Raw genomic sequence first — 15000 nt, forward strand, 5'->3', positions numbered from 1 at the left:
CATGTGTGCGTAGCGGTTGTGGAAGGCCTGCACGGGCGCATCGCGGAGCTGCGGAGAAAGCTGAGGGCCCGCCAACGCCGCCAACAAGGAGCAGCAGGACGACATTGCGCATCTGAAGCAGCAGCTGGAAGCAGCAGAGCAGGCCGCCGCCGCCGCCAAGAAGGAGGCCGAGGTGCTCCGGGCAGAGTCGCTCAAGCAGGAAGAGGCGGCAGCAGCGGCGGCAGCAGCGACCAACGGCGACACCAAGCGCCTCGCAGCCGAACTCGCCGCCGTCAGGGACGAGCTGCACCACAGCAAAGAGATGCGGACGAAAGAGCGCGAGGCATTTGAACAGCGTCGAAGCGAGCTGGAGGAGGAAATGAGGGAGAGCAAGGAAACACACCAGGCAGCCGTGGCGGCGCACAAGGAACGCGTTGCCACGCTGCAAGCCATGGTGGACGAGCAGCAGGCGGCTGCTGCAACCGCTCAGCGCACACACGACAGTGACGTGGCCTCACTCAACAGCACCATCGCGCAGCTCAATCAACGGCTCAATACAGCGGCGGAGGAGGCTGAGAAGGACGCAGCGGCGAGCGCGGAGAAGCAGCGCAAGACGCAAGGTGCGCTTGAGGAGACGCAGAAAGCGCTTGAGGAGGCGCGGAAGGGCGCTGATACGGCAAGGCGGGAGCTTGAGGAGGCGAAGCAGGCGCATGCCGGGGAGGTGAAGCGGCTTGAGGGCGCTGTTGCTGAGGCAGCGCGGGAGGAGGAAGCGCTGCGGGCGCAGCAGAAGAAGCTGCAGGAGCTGCGGGAGGAAGACAAGCGAGCCATGGACGAGGCACTTGCGGAGAGCAAGGCGACGCACGGCAAGGTGCAGGGCGAGCTGAAGGACCGCATTGCCGAGCTCGAGCGCCTTGTCGGGGAGGCGCGTACGCGGGAGACGCAGGTGCGTGAGGAGCTTGATGCGCAGCTGCGGAGCGTGCGCGTTGAGCTTGAGAAGCAGCAGGAGGCGGCTGCGGCGAGCGACCAGAGCGCGGAGGTTGCGCGGCTGAAGAAGCTGTGCGGGGAGAAGATGCGCGAGGTTGGCGAGCTGCAGGAGGCGCTTGATGCGAGTGCGAGCGCGCGCAGTGAGCTTGAGGGCGAGTTGCGGCGAGCACAGGACGGACAGCGGGAGGCTGAGAAGGACGCAGCGGCGAGCGCGGAGAAGCAGCGCAAGACGCAAGGTGCGCTTGAGGAGACGCAGAAAGCTCTTGAGGACGCGCGGACGGAGCTTCGGCTTCGGGAGGCCTCGCTGACGCAGCTTGAGCAGAGCCTGGGCGAGCGTGAGGCGGAGCTGAGTGCGAGCGAGGCGGCACTTGGTGCGGCGCGCGATGAGGCGTCCAAGGCGGCAGCGGAGGCGAGCAGCGCTGGGGAGCGAGCGCGTGCTGCTGAGGCGTCTGCACGGGAGCTTGAGGAGCGCGTTGCTGAGGCAGCGCGTGAGCTTGAGGTGAACCGTGCGGCGTGCGCGAAGCAGAAGGAACTGCGTGAGCAGACGCGGGAGATGACGAGCGCTGAGTGCGAGCGAGCGACGTACGAGACCGTGAAGACCGAGCAGGCGAAGCGATTGCGGAGCTCGAGCGCCTTGTCGGGGAGGCGCGTACGCGGGAGACGCAGGTGCGTGAGGAGCTTGATGCGCAGCTGCGGAGCGTGCGCGTTGAGCTTGAGAAGCAGCAGGAGGCGGCTGCGGCGAGCGACCAGAGCGCGGAGGTCGCGCGGCTGAAGAAGCTGTGCGGGGAGAAGATGCGCGAGGTTGGCGAGCTGCAGGAGGCGCTTGATGCGAGTGCGAGCGCGCGCAGTGAGCTTGAGGGCGAGTTGCGGCGAGCACAGGACGGACAGCGGGAGGCTGAGAAGGACGCAGCGGCGAGCGCGGAGAAGCAGCGCAAGACGCAAGGTGCGCTTGAGAGCCTGCAGAAGGAGCACGAGCGCGCGCGGACGGAGCTTCGGCTTCGGGAGGCCTCGCTGACGCAGCTTGAGCAGAGCCTGGGCGAGCGTGAGGCGGAGCTGAGTGCGAGCGAGGCGGCACTTGGTGCGGCGCGCGATGAGGCGTCCAAGGCGGCAGCGGAGGCGAGCAGCGCTGGGGAGCGAGCGCGTGCTGCTGAGGCGTCTGCACGGGAGCTTGAGGAGCGCGTTGCTGAGGCAGCGCGTGAGCTTGAAGTGAAGCCGTGCGGCGTGCGCGAAGCAGAAGGAACTGCGTGAGCAGGACCGGCGGGAGATGGACGAGGCGCTGAGTGCGAGCGAGGCGACGTACGAGGCCGTGAAGACGGAGCAGGCGAAGCGGATTGCGGAGCTCGAGCGCCTTGTCGGGGAGGCGCGTACGCGGGAGACGCAGGTGCGTGAGGAGCTTGATGCGCAGCTGCGGAGCGTGCGCGTTGAGCTTGAGAAGCAGCAGGAGGCGGCTGCGGCGAGCGACCAGAGCGCGGAGGTCGCGCGGCTGAAGAAGCTGTGCGGGGAGAAGATGCGCGAGGTTGGCGAGCTGCAGGAGGCGCTTGATGCGAGTGCGAGCGCGCGCAGTGAGCTTGAGGGCGAGTTGCGGCGAGCACAGGACGGACAGCGGGAGGCTGAGAAGGACGCAGCGGCGAGCGCGGAGAAGCAGCGCAAGACGCAAGGTGCGCTTGAGAGCCTGCAGAAGGAGCACGAGCGCGCGCGGACGGAGCTTCGGCTTCGGGAGGCCTCGCTGACGCAGCTTGAGCAGAGCCTGGGCGAGCGTGAGGCGGAGCTGAGTGCGAGCGAGGCGGCACTTGGTGCGGCGCGCGATGAGGCGTCCAAGGCGGCAGCGGAGGCGAGCAGCGCTGGGGAGCGAGCGCGTGCTGCTGAGGCGTCTGCACGGGAGCTTGAGGAGCGCGTTGCTGAGGCAGCGCGTGAGCTTGAGGTGAGCCGTGCGGCGTGCGCGAAGCAGAAGGAACTGCGTGAGCAGGACCGGCGGGAGATGGACGAGGCGCTGAGTGCGAGCGAGGCGACGTACGAGGCCGTGAAGACGGAGCAGGCGAAGCGGATTGCGGAGCTCGAGCGCCTTGTCGGGGAGGCGCGTACGCGGGAGACGCAGGTGCGTGAGGAGCTTGATGCGCAGCTGCGGAGCGTGCGCGTTGAGCTTGAGAAGCGGCAGGAGGCGGCTGCGGCGAGCGACCAGAGCGCGGAGGTTGCGCGGCTGAAGAAGCTGTGCGGGGAGAAGATGCGCGAGGTTGGCGAGCTGCAGGAGGCGCTTGATGCGAGTGCGAGCGCGCTGCAGTGAGCTTGACGGCGAGTTGCGGCGAGCACAGGACGGACAGCGGGAGGCTGAGAAGGACGCAGCGGCGAGCGCGGAGAAGCAGCGCAAGACGCAAGGTGCGCTTGAGGAAGACGCAGAAAGCTCTTGAGGACGCGCGGACGGAGCTTCGGCTTCGGGAGGCCTCGCTGACGCAGCTTGAGCAGAGCCTGGAGCGAGCGTGAGGCGGAGCTGAGTGCGAGCGAGGCGGCACTTGGTGCGGCGCGCGATGAGGCGTCCAAGGCGGCAGCGGAGGCGAGCAGCGCTGGGGAGCGAGCGCGTGCTGCTGAGGCGTCTGCACGGGAGCTTGAGGAGCGCGTTGCTGAGGCAGCGCGTGAGCTTGAGGTGAGCCGTGCGGCGTGCGCGAAGCAGAAGGAACTGCGTGAGCAGGACCGGCGGGAGATGGACGAGGCGCTGAGTGCGAGCGAGGCGACGTACGAGGCCGTGAAGACGGAGCAGGCGAAGCGGATTGCGGAGCTCGAGCGCCTTGTCGGGGAGGCGCGTACGCGGGAGACGCAGGTGCGTGAGGAGCTTGATGCGCAGCTGCGGAGCGTGCGCGTTGAGCTTGAGAAGCAGCAGGAGGCGGCTGCGGCGAGCGACCAGAGCGCGGAGGTCGCGCGGCTGAAGAAGCTGTGCGGGGAGAAGATGCGCGAGGTTGGCGAGCTGCAGGAGGCGCTTGATGCGAGTGCGAGCGCGCGCAGTGAGCTTGAGGGCGAGTTGCGGCGAGCACAGGACGGACAGCGGGAGGCTGAGAAGGACGCAGCGGCGAGCGCGGAGAAGCAGCGCAAGACGCAAGGTGCGCTTGAGAGCCTGCAGAAGGAGCACGAGCGCGCGCGGACGGAGCTTCGGCTTCGGGAGGCCTCGCTGACGCAGCTTGAGCAGAGCCTGGGCGAGCGTGAGGCGGAGCTGAGTGCGAGCGAGGCGGCACTTGGTGCGGCGCGCGATGAGGCGTCCAAGGCGGCAGCGGAGGCGAGCAGCGCTGGGGAGCGAGCGCGTGCTGCTGAGGCGTCTGCACGGGAGCTTGAGGAGCGCGTTGCTGAGGCAGCGCGTGAGCTTGAGGTGAGCCGTGCGGCGTGCGCGAAGCAGAAGGAACTGCGTGAGCAGGACCGGCGGGAGATGGACGAGGCGCTGAGTGCGAGCGAGGCGACGTACGAGGCCGTGAAGACGGAGCAGGCGAAGCGGATTGCGGAGCTCGAGCGCCTTGTCGGGGAGGCGCGTACGCGGGAGACGCAGGTGCGTGAGGAGCTTGATGCGCAGCTGCGGAGCGTGCGCGTTGAGCTTGAGAAGCAGCAGGAGGCGGCTGCGGCGAGCGACCAGAGCGCGGAGGTCGCGGGGCTGAAGAAGCTGTGTGGGGACAAGATGCGCGAGGTTGGCGAGCTGCAGGAGGCGCTTGATGCGAGTGCGAGCGCGCGCGTTAGCTTGAGGCCGAGTTGTGGCGAGCACAGGACGGACAGCGGCAGCCTGAGAATGACGCATCGGCGAGGGCTGATAAGCATCGTATGACGCAAGGTGCGCTTGATGAGACGCAGAAAGCTCTTGAGGACGCGCGGATGGAGCTTTGTCTTCGTTAGGTTCGCTGACGCATCTTGAGCAGAGCCTGGGCGAGCGTGAGGCTTAGCTGAGTGCGAGCGAGGCGGCACTTGGTGCGGCGCGCGATGAGGCGTCCAAGGCGGCAGCGGAGGCGAGCAGCGCTGGGGAGCGAGCGCGTGCTGCTGAGGCGTCTGCACGGGAGCTTGAGGAGCGCGTTGCTGAGGCAGCGCGTGAGCTTGAGGTGAGCCGTGCGGCGTGCGCGAAGCAGAAGGAACTGCGTGAGCAGGACCGGCGGGAGATGGACGAGGCGCTGAGTGCGAGCGAGGCGACGTACGAGGCCGTGAAGACGGAGCAGGCGAAGCGGATTGCGGAGCTCGAGCGCCTTGTCGGGGAGGCGCGTACGCGGGAGACGCAGGTGCGTGAGGAGCTTGATGCGCAGCTGTGGAGCGTGCGCGTTGAGCTTGAGAAGCAGCAGGAGGCGGCTGCGGCGAGCGACCAGAGCGCGGAGGTTGCGCGGCTGAAGAAGCTGTGCGGGGAGAAGATGCGCGAGGTTGGCGAGCTGCAGGAGGCGCTTGATGCGAGTGCGAGCGCGCGCAGTGAGCTTGAGGGCGAGTTGCGGCGAGCACAGGACGGACAGCGGGAGGCTGAGAAGGACGCAGCGGCGAGCGCGGAGAAGCAGCGCAAGACGCAAGGTGCGCTTGAGGAGACGCAGAAAGCGCTTGAGGAGGCGCGGAAGGGCGCTGATGCTGCAAGGCGGGAGCTTGAGGAGGCGAAGCAGGCGCATGCCGGGGAGGTGAAGCGGCTTGAGGGCGCTGTTGCTGAGGCAGCGCGGGAGGAGGAAGCGCTGCGGGCGCAGCAGAAGAAGCTGCAGGAGCTGCGGGAGGAAGACAAGCGAGCCATGGACGAGGCACTTGCGGAGAGCAAGGCGACGCACGGCAAGGTGCAGGGCGAGCTGAAGGACCGCATTGCCGAGCTCGAGCGACGCCTCGACGCCACCAGCGATGACAGCAAGCACCGTGAATCCGAGCTTGCAAGCAAAGCACAGGACCTTGAGCAGCAGCTGGCAGCCCTTCGTGCCGTCAGTGAGACAGACAAGGCCAACCTTACGCGGCTGGAGTCTGAAGCCGCATCCAGTGCTGATGAGATTGCGCGCCTTCAAGCACGTGTTGATGAGCTGACACGTGCGCTGAGGGCGTGCGAGGAGAGCAAGCAGGACGAAGGCAACGCGCGCGCTGCCGCTGCCCAGGCAGAGAACCGGCGCCTGTCGCAGCAGGTTGCCGAGCTTGAGGCCAAGGCCCTTGCCCTGGAGGCACAGGTGGAGCAGCAACGGCGGGAGTGGGCGGCAGCGGTGGAGGAAGAGGCTGCAGCAGCCGCACAGCTGCGCACAGACCTGCAGGAGGCGATGGCACGCGCGGCGCGGGCGGAGGAGGTTGCGGCCGCACACCAGGAGTTGGAGGACATGCGGCCCGCAGCCGAGCAGGTGGCGGCGCTGACGGCGGAGTTGGAGCAGACGCGTGCGCTGCTTGCGGAGGCGAGGGAGGAGATTGCGCGGCTGCAGAAGGAACTGACGCGCTGCGGGAGCGGTTGCAGCGGCGGGCGTCGTCGACATCGTCGTCGTCGTCCAGGGTGGCGCGGTCCCCACGCCCGGAGACGCCATCGCGGCGGCTGAGCAGCGCGTTTGTCAAGGCGTCGAAGGACGCGGTGCACAGGGCGGTGTCTGACGTGCTGCAGAAGCACGGGCTTGGGGACGAGCACGTGTCGTTCCTTGGTCGGGGTAAGTACCGGTTCCGGTATGGCAACGACTTTAAGGTGGTGAATGTGGCGCAGCGCGGCAACAACTTCATGGTGCGTGTTGGCGGGGGCTGGGTGTCGCTTGACGAGTTTATTCGGGAGTACGTGGAGAAGCACCGCTACCACTACCAGGACGCCAGCCTCGAAGACACAGCCGCCTTCAAGTTCAGCAAGAAGCACCACGATGAAGTGCACAAGAAGAAGTAGTCTCTTTGCTGTCGCGTACTTGCGTGCGTGCACGTTGTGTGTTGGCGTGTAGCTTGCGTTGGTGTGTGTGTGTGTGTGTGTGTGTGTGTGTGTGTGTGTGTGTGTGTGTGTGTGTGCATTTCATGCGGGTGTGTGATCGCGTGTGGAGAGTGTAGGGGTGTGTAGTGGTGGTGTTGTGTCGCAAGAGAGTGCGCGTTGTTGATGATGTGTCCGACTGCAGTTGCTCTGGACATTGTTTCTTGCATGACTTGTCAGCCCTGCCTGCATGTGTTTGCTCTTTGAACTTGTTGCTCTGTGCTTGTTTGCTCTTAATGACTGTTGCCCTTGTTACTTTGTTCACTGCCGTGTGGCACCCATATTGGAATGCGTTTCTACTTTTGTTTACTTCATCAAGTCTGATTGAACGACTCGAAGCAAGAAGGGGCTGAGCGCCGTCATCACTGACCCGCTGACATGACAAAGGACTCGTTGGCGAGGAAGAGGAAGGTGACATGATGTGTGCGCGATGCACATTGAGCACGTGCACAAGTGCGTGACAGGAGCGAGGGGAGTAGCAAACACTGGCGCAGAAGAGGGGCCAGGGATGGGGGCGCACAGTGGCGGCAGCGATGCTGTCGAAGGGGTTGCACTGTAGCGAGGCTGACTCGTGCTTGGCGACGGCTTGGCTAGTGGTCGTGGGGTTTGCTTGTGCTGTGGGGTTTCGTATCGTGTGCTGGAGCGTTGGCCTCACTGACGAGTTGGTTGTAGTCCTCGTCGGGGAAGAAGATGGCGAGCTCTCGTCTGGCAGAGTCCGGCGAGTCTGATCCGTGCACGCAGTTGCGCGTGTCACTGACGCCGAAGAGCCCTCTGATGGTGGCCTGTTCGTGGATGTGCGTCTGGTACACCTTTGTCTTCCCCATAATGGAGCGCCAAACCTTGATGCCGTCCTTGCGTGCGAGTGCGAGTGCCACTGACGGGGCGCTGGTTGTGTAGTCGACGAGGCGGCGGTAGAAAAAGCGTCCTTTGTGCTCCTTGTAGAACTCCTGCGACTGCTCCCTCGTTAGCAAGCACTCGCGTGACCGCACAATCTGGAACCCGCTCGCGTGGATGGACCGCAGCACCGTCTGTAGCCTGTGTGGGTGTTGTGCGATGCTTGGCTTCAACAGCGCCAGCGTCACCTCCTTCAACATCCTCGTTTGTGTGTGTGTGTGTGTGTGTGTGTGTGTGCTTTTGTGTGTGTGTATTGGGTGGTGAGACACTTTTTCTGCTTGTTTGTGTGCATGCAGTGGAGAGAGAGCAAAAAAAAAAGAGAAACAACACTGAAGATGCAGCTGCTTGTTGCTGTTGTGGCGTTGCTGTGCTGCGGCGGTGGCGTGCTTGTCACCCCTGTGCATGGCACGGAAGGCCCGAGCCCTCTGGAGCTGATTCGCGTGGATAAGGTGGAGGTCGTGCGTGACTTTGGCAACTCGTCCATCTCCGTCCAAGCCAGCCCAGCCACCTTCAAGTATGCGTTGTGTGCTTGTTTGTGTTTGTGTTTCAGGAGAGTGTATGCCGCGTGTTGTTGTCTGCACTGCCTTTGTTCATGTGTTGCATGTTTGACCAACCCTCATGCTGTTGGTTGCCTTGGTGTACTCACCCAACACGCGCACACACACACACACACACACACACACACACACACACACACACACGCACACGCGCACGCACACACACACACACACATGTGAACGCATGCCGGCAACCTTTGCAGGCACGGCGACAACATCACCGTGTCCTGGAGTGGTGTGAGCAAGCCAAGCCTGAACGATTGGATCGGTGCATACCTTCAGCACGATGATGTGAAGAACACTGCGCCCATCAAGTTCCAGTTTGCCGCCTTCTCAAAGGACTACCTGAAGACTGGTCAGCGATGAGGGGGAAAGCAGCTTCATCTCAGTTGCGGAAGCGGTTCTTTACCCATGGAGTCTGTGGCGCGTATTTGTGTGCACGGCGAGTGCATGTGCGTGTGTGTATGTCTGCGCGTGCATATGTGCAGCTGGTGGTATTGTCAGAGCATCTCATCGTCGTGGCTGCCCGGCCTTTTATCTGCACACTGCCCATCACGTTGCCAGGGTCTGGCAGCTTTGTGTTTCGTCTCATGAACATGCGTGACGACTACGTCTTCGTCTTCTTCCGCGATGGGCTGGAGAAACCCAAGGCCGCCACAGCCTCCAACCCCGTCAAGGTGACGTCGCGGTGTGTATGTGTGTGTATGTGTGTGTATGTATGTGTGTATGTATGTATGTATGTATGTATGTATGTATGTATGAATGTATGTATGTATGTATGTATGTATGTATGTATGTATGTATGTATGTATGTATGTATGTATGTATGTATGTATGTATGTATGTGCGTACGCCTCTCTGTATGTGTGTGTGTGCGCGCGCGCGAGACATGTGGGCTGTTGGTCGTGCTGCGGGGGAATTGTGTCCCGCCTATCCCTCATCTGATACCGCCGTTACCGTCACCGCGCGGTGTGATGCGATGTGCGGGGACAGGTGGAGAACGCAAACGAGCCGCTGCAGGGCCGCGTGTCACTGACAAACGACACGACAAGCATGAAGGTCTCATGGACCACTCGCAACAGGTCGGTGGTTTGGTTTTACTTGCGATGATTTCCACGGATGACACGTGACGCATTGTGAAGCACTTTGCTCTCGCAGCTGCTGCTATGATGCAAGCACACACACGTATACTTGCTTGCAATCACGGACATGCAAGCGCGCACACAAACACACACACACACACACATACACATGCAAACATATTCACACGCCAGCTCGCGTTCCTTTCATGGTCTCCGTATTTCAGTACGTCTCCCGTTGTGCGCTGGGGATTTTCCTCTGGCGAATACACACACACGGCCCACGCCCACTCTTACACATACACAACCAAGGACATGTGCGTTGACAGGGCAAGAGGGGGCTTGCGTGATTGTGCGTGTGCTTGTGTGTGTGCGTGTGCGTGTGTGTGTGTTGTGTGTGTGTGCGTGTGTGTGACTGTGTGTGCATTGTGTGTGTCTACCCATCTCAAGGTGAGTGCTTACCACCTTCCACTACCTTACACTACTGCCCCCCCCCACAAATCCTGGCTGCTGCTGCATCTTGAAGGTGCGGCCCTCCTGCTGTGACGGTTGGCTTCCGCTCGCCAGGCCTCTTCCACTCTGCAATCATCACCAACCTCAGCCCAGGTCAGCCGCGCTGCGAACGCGTCGGTTGCGTGAATGGCCGATGAGATGGTCGTTGGATGCGTGAGTTTAGTTATTCGATAGCTGGGGTGGTTGTGACGACGGATGTTTGTGTGCAAATGCGTTTCTCCGTACGGAAACACCAATGTGTATATGTGCAGACCCTTGTTGCGTCCCTACCAAAAATCATCAACGCGCGCTTACTTTGCCTGCTGTACCCGCTCTGCTTGTTCGTCGCCTCCTCCTCCCCCCCCCCCTCTTTTTTCCACCGACGCTCTCCGCAGGCCAGCGTGTGTATTACATCTTTGGCGATGACAAGCACGGGTAAGGGCTGCACAGCATCCGCTGCGCCCGCACGTGTTGGCGAACATGGTTACGTTTTATGTTACGTGATCACCTCCCTTCTCCAGTCACTCTGCTCTTCTTGTGTTCTTTTGTTCGCTGTTGGTGCGGCGACGTCTCTGCGCTGCCCGCCCCCTTTCCACCCCTCACACCACCATGTTCTCCGTTGCCCCTCTTCTTCTCCGTTCATCATACCACGCAATCTCAATTCCCCCCTCCCCATCATGACGCAATGTGCACAGGTTCAGCAAGGAGCACTCCTTCCGCCACGCCCCCGCCCCAGGCGCCGCCGTCAACGCAATTGCGTTTGGCGATCTTGGGCAGCACGTCCTCGACCACTCTCTCCAGCAGGTGACACCGCGCGTGTGCGTGCGTGTATGTGTGTGTATGTGTGTGTGTATGTGTGTGTGTATGTGCGTGTATGTGTGTGTGTATGTGTGTGTGTGTGTGGGTTGGGGGGGGGGTGGGCTGTGCGAGTGTGTACTCGTGTATGTGGAACAAGTAGTGAGCGTGGTTGTGTTTCCATGAACAGGTGATTGCTTCATCTCTCAACACCTCTCCACCAACCCTTGATTGCACACCACATCCACCACTGCCGCGGATCAGACGGACATGGCGCCGAGCCGCAACACGACCGACGGCATCGAGGCCGAAATCGCCGACAAGCACCTCCTCATGCACATCGGAGACATCTCATGTGCGTGCTCCGTGTGTGCTGTGCGTGCTCTCTGGGTGTGTGTGTATGTGTGTGTGTGTGTGTGTGTGTGTGTGTGACGAAATCATCTGTTGCTCACCACAGTCACTGTCCAAACATCCCCTCATTATGTGCGTGCGTGCATGTGTGCGTGCAGATGCGCGCGGGTACGTTTCGCAGTGGGAGCAGTTCCACGACCAGATTGAGCCCATCGCCACCTCCCTCCCCTACATGACCGCCATCGGAAACCACGAGCGTGACTGGCCAGGCACAGGTGCACGTCTTGCGCCGTGATGTGTGTAGGTGCACGTGTATGTGATGCTATTGTGTGTAGGTTTGTGTATTTGTTGTGTGTGTTTGTTTATTGTGAGTGTTTGTTTGTTGTGAGTGTGTGTGTGTATTTGTTGTGTTTGTGTGTGTTTGGCATCAACAGCACGCTGCTGGTTAGGAGTCTTCATGTAACCAACCACCCATCCCACCATCTGACCATCCCAACAACACCCCCCCCCCTTCCTCCTCCAAACACAGGCACGACGGGCAACACGGATTCTGGCGGGGAGTGTGGGGTTGCGTATGAGCTGCGCTTCCCCATGCCAACCGAGAGCCGGGACGAGCCGTGGTACGCGTTTGACTTTGGAGTCCTTCACGTCATCATGATCTCCACCGAGCAGGACTTCAAGCAGGGCAGCAAGCAGCACGATTACATCATGGTGCGTGTGCGTGCGTGTGTGTGTGTGCGTGTGTGTGTTGCTTGTGCTGTTGGAATGGGTGTGCTCTTTGCTGGCAGTTGTGTGTGTGTGTGTGCGCGCGTGTGTGTGCGTATATATGTGTTTACATTGGTTGCTCCTGCTGCGAGGATGACTTGCGTGCGTGGACTTGATTTGCGTGCAACTAATGTAAGGTTGACACACTCCCTCGACCTCAAAACACCCACAAACACGTTTCACCACCTCCTTCCCCACATACAATACCTGCGGCCCCTCCCCAATCTACGACGCGAACAGCGGGACCTGAAGTCCATTGACCGGACGAAAACGCCGTGGGTCATCTTCGCTGGGCACCGCCCCTTTTACATCGACTCCACAAACTGGGAACCCCACGGAGGTGAGCGCAACGGCAGTGATTGGTGGTGGTGGTGGTGATTGGTGGTCGAAGTATGGGTGATCTCGCAAGCACGGCAACGCGGTACGTACTGTCTCCCAACGCCTCACACACACACACACACACACACACACACACACACACACACACACACACACACACACACACATATATATATATATATACAATGTGCAGGTGACCAGACGGTTGCTGAGGACATGCGCAAGACGTACGAGGATGTGCTGTTTGACAACAAGGTCGACCTCATCTTTGGTGCTCACCACCACAGCTACCAGCGCACGTGCCACGGTAGGGTGATCGATGGATTGAGGGATGGATGGATGGATGGAGGGAGGGAGGGAGAGGATGTATTGGAGAGGTGCTCGGGAGGTGGTGGTTGTGGTGTCAGAGTTTGTTGCTTGCTTGTGACCGCCATTTGTCATCGCCTCCTTCTCCAACCTCCCACCAACCACCAACCACCACACCAAGAATCACCACAACCACAGCCCCCCCTCCCATCATAACCACCACAACCACATCATGTCCCACGTTGCAGTGTACCAGAACAAGTGCGTGAACACGACGACTGCCGACGGCTACCGCGGCCCCGTCACCGTCGACATCGGTATGGCCGGCGCAGGCAACAGCCAGAACATCCAGAACCCGCAGCCAGAGATCTTCAAGGTGCCGTGTCGCGTCGTGTGTGTGTGTGTGTGTGTGTGTGTGTGTGTGTGTGTGTGTGTGTGTGTGTGTGTGTGTGTGTGTGTGTGTGTGTGTGTGTGTGTGTGCGTGTGTGTGTGTGTGTGTGCGTGTGTGCGTGTGTTTGCCCAATGTGTAGGTGTGCCCGCATTCCATTCCCCCACACCCGCAAGCTCATCACCGCGCGTGCCACTCACAATCCTTGTTGCGTGCTGTGCATTGTTGGTTTACAGTTTGTGGACGACAGCCACCACGGGTTCACCCGCATCATGGCCAATATGACGCACTTCCACATGCAATACGTCCGCGGTGATGACCGCAAGGTGCACGACGAGTTTGTTCTCGTCAAGTGAAGATGAGGACCGCTGCCGTGCCTCCTTTGCCATTCACCTCTTCCCTTCTTCCTTCCTTTCCGTCTTCCTTCCTTCCTTGCTTCCTTGCTTCTTTCCTTCCATCCATCTGCTTGCCTATCAATGTTCGTTGCGCTTTTGGTTTTCGTTATGTTCCTCGTCCTCGCCCTCGTCCTCGTCCTCGTCCTCCTCCTCCTCTTCTCCACTTTTGTTCCTTTCGTTACTCCACTCGCTGTCTTCATCTTCATGCTGCAAGCACGTGCTGTGATGTGCTGCGACATGACCTGCACCAGCCCTGCGACCACCATCAACTCACATCAAGCAAGAAGCAAGCGAGACGGAGGCAGTGTGGTCTGACGCGTGTTGCGAAGACACACACACACACACACACACACACACACACACACACACACACACACACACACACACACACACCAAGCACACACACACACACACAAAAGAACACACACACACACTCACCACACACACACACACACACACACACACACAAAAGCACACACGTACCACACACACACACACACACACACACACACACACACACACACACACACACACACACACACACACACACACACACACACACACACACACACACACACAAAAGCACACACACACGTACACACCTCATTCACGACAGCACAAGTTGTAGCGGATATGGACTTGGTCTGGGTGTGTGCGAAAGGACAACAACAAACCACACTTGCTTGCTTCTGCTTGCTTGTTGTGTGCTTGCGTGCTCCTTCTTCTACCGCTGCTTGCTCCCTGTCGCATCCATTCCCACTGCCAACACCACGCATACCCTCGCTTCTTGTGTGCTCTTGAGTCCCTCGTTTGAGTTTCTTGTGTGTCGCATCATGTCACCGCATGCATCATCACCACCTACCTGCTCACACTTCCTCATTTCATTGTCATCGTCACACCTTGATCGCCTCCTCCAAAACCTCAGAACTCCATTGAGCGGTCCCTGGGCATGTCTGAAGGAGAGCACGGTCAGTGTGCTGTAAGGCGTGTGTTTATCGTGTGCCGTGTGCGGTGCGAAGTGACCTGTCCTGGCCCGAACTGGTGTTCAGCAGCGACGGTGTCTTGCTTCGAACCTCACGTCTCCATAACCACCGCCAACATGCTTCGTTGTGGGGGTGTGCAGCGTCCGGCGAGGTGTACGAGGAAGAGCGCGATGCTCTTCTTCGCCGCGCCTCGGACGCCATCAAGGCTGTGCAACGCGAATATGCAGGCAAAACGACCATTGCAACCGACAAAGACAGCCAGTGCGTTCGGCAGCCCAGTTTGTGTGTTGATGTGTGGTTGCGTGTATTGTGGGTATGATCGTGTGGTTGTGTGTATTGTGGGCATGATCGTGTGGCTGTGTATCTGTGTATCTGTGTGTATGTGTGTGGTATGATCAAGGGCTCCATTTCAACCTGTGGACTCGTCTCCAACCTCTGTCTTCATCCTTGTTTGCGCACGTGTCTGCTTCATCTTCGACTCATGCCATGCACGCGACCATTGTGTCAGGGTGACGTGCCTGTGTGCCCAGTTGGAGGCGATCCTGTGTCATGGCCTCAAGACCAGCCGCAAGCGCAACGTGGAATTCAGTGAGTCCTCACGGGTTACATCGCCCGCAGCTATCGCACTTCTTTACCCTGTGTGTGTGTGTGTGTGTGTGTGTGTGTGTGTGTGTGTGTCTGTCTGTCTGTCTCTGTCACTGTTTTTTGCCTTGACTGTGTGTTCTACCTTCCATCCCTCCTTTCAATGCTACTGTCATGCGCTCACTGTTTGTCTTGAAACCAATCAACCAACCCAC

At 60.4% G+C, this 15000-nt stretch overlaps 4 protein-coding genes across 5 annotated transcripts in view; 3 read left to right on the plus strand and 1 right to left on the minus strand.

The window, feature by feature from the left end:
- The window catches only part of PTSG_08547, a gene marked incomplete at both ends in the record, with an annotated part of 7940 nt that extends 1156 nt beyond the window's left edge, over positions 1 to 6784 (plus strand). Inside the window, 7 exons of one of the 2 annotated variants that reach the window (XM_004990282.1) lie at positions 14 to 599; positions 1200 to 1462; positions 1630 to 2184; positions 2345 to 3240; positions 3424 to 4753; positions 4917 to 6300; positions 6345 to 6784. In XM_004990282.1, the coding sequence (XP_004990339.1) occupies positions 302 to 599; positions 1200 to 1462; positions 1630 to 2184; positions 2345 to 3240; positions 3424 to 4753; positions 4917 to 6300; positions 6345 to 6784 (5166 nt within the window). Of the gene's footprint in view, positions 1 to 13; positions 1463 to 1629; positions 2185 to 2344; positions 3241 to 3423; positions 4754 to 4916; positions 6301 to 6344 lie in introns of both variants that reach the window. The other variant, XM_004990283.1, reaches the window with a different exon arrangement.
- Positions 6785 to 7449: 665 nt separating this feature from the next.
- PTSG_08548 (type 6 nucleoside diphosphate kinase NM23-H6) lies at positions 7450 to 7953 on the minus strand (the record flags this gene model as incomplete). Its single annotated transcript, XM_004990284.1, has 1 exon — positions 7450 to 7953. The coding sequence occupies one exon, from the start codon at positions 7951 to 7953 to the stop codon at positions 7450 to 7452; it is 504 nt and encodes a 167-aa protein (XP_004990341.1).
- Positions 7954 to 8088: 135 nt separating this feature from the next.
- PTSG_08549 (uncharacterized protein) lies at positions 8089 to 13181 on the plus strand (the record flags this gene model as incomplete). The annotated part of the gene is made up of 15 exons (XM_004990285.1): positions 8089 to 8267; positions 8514 to 8665; positions 8875 to 8987; positions 9304 to 9392; positions 9617 to 9706; positions 9916 to 9995; positions 10277 to 10316; positions 10577 to 10685; positions 10941 to 11031; positions 11186 to 11308; positions 11557 to 11738; positions 12033 to 12132; positions 12325 to 12438; positions 12686 to 12813; positions 13062 to 13181. The coding sequence occupies 15 exons, from the start codon at positions 8089 to 8091 to the stop codon at positions 13179 to 13181; spliced, it is 1710 nt and encodes a 569-aa protein (XP_004990342.1).
- Positions 13182 to 13853: 672 nt separating this feature from the next.
- PTSG_08550 (uncharacterized protein) overlaps positions 13854 to 15000 on the plus strand; it is a gene marked incomplete at both ends in the record, with an annotated part of 7234 nt that continues 6087 nt past the window's right edge. The window contains 4 exons of the mRNA XM_004990286.1: positions 13854 to 13868; positions 14146 to 14188; positions 14344 to 14464; positions 14712 to 14791. Of these exons, the coding sequence (XP_004990343.1) occupies positions 13854 to 13868; positions 14146 to 14188; positions 14344 to 14464; positions 14712 to 14791 (259 nt within the window). The remainder of the gene's footprint in view (positions 13869 to 14145; positions 14189 to 14343; positions 14465 to 14711; positions 14792 to 15000) is intronic.

Source organism: Salpingoeca rosetta (assembly GCF_000188695.1).
Source record: "Salpingoeca rosetta unplaced genomic scaffold supercont1.24, whole genome shotgun sequence".
Lineage (NCBI taxonomy): Eukaryota > Choanoflagellata > Craspedida > Salpingoecidae > Salpingoeca > Salpingoeca rosetta.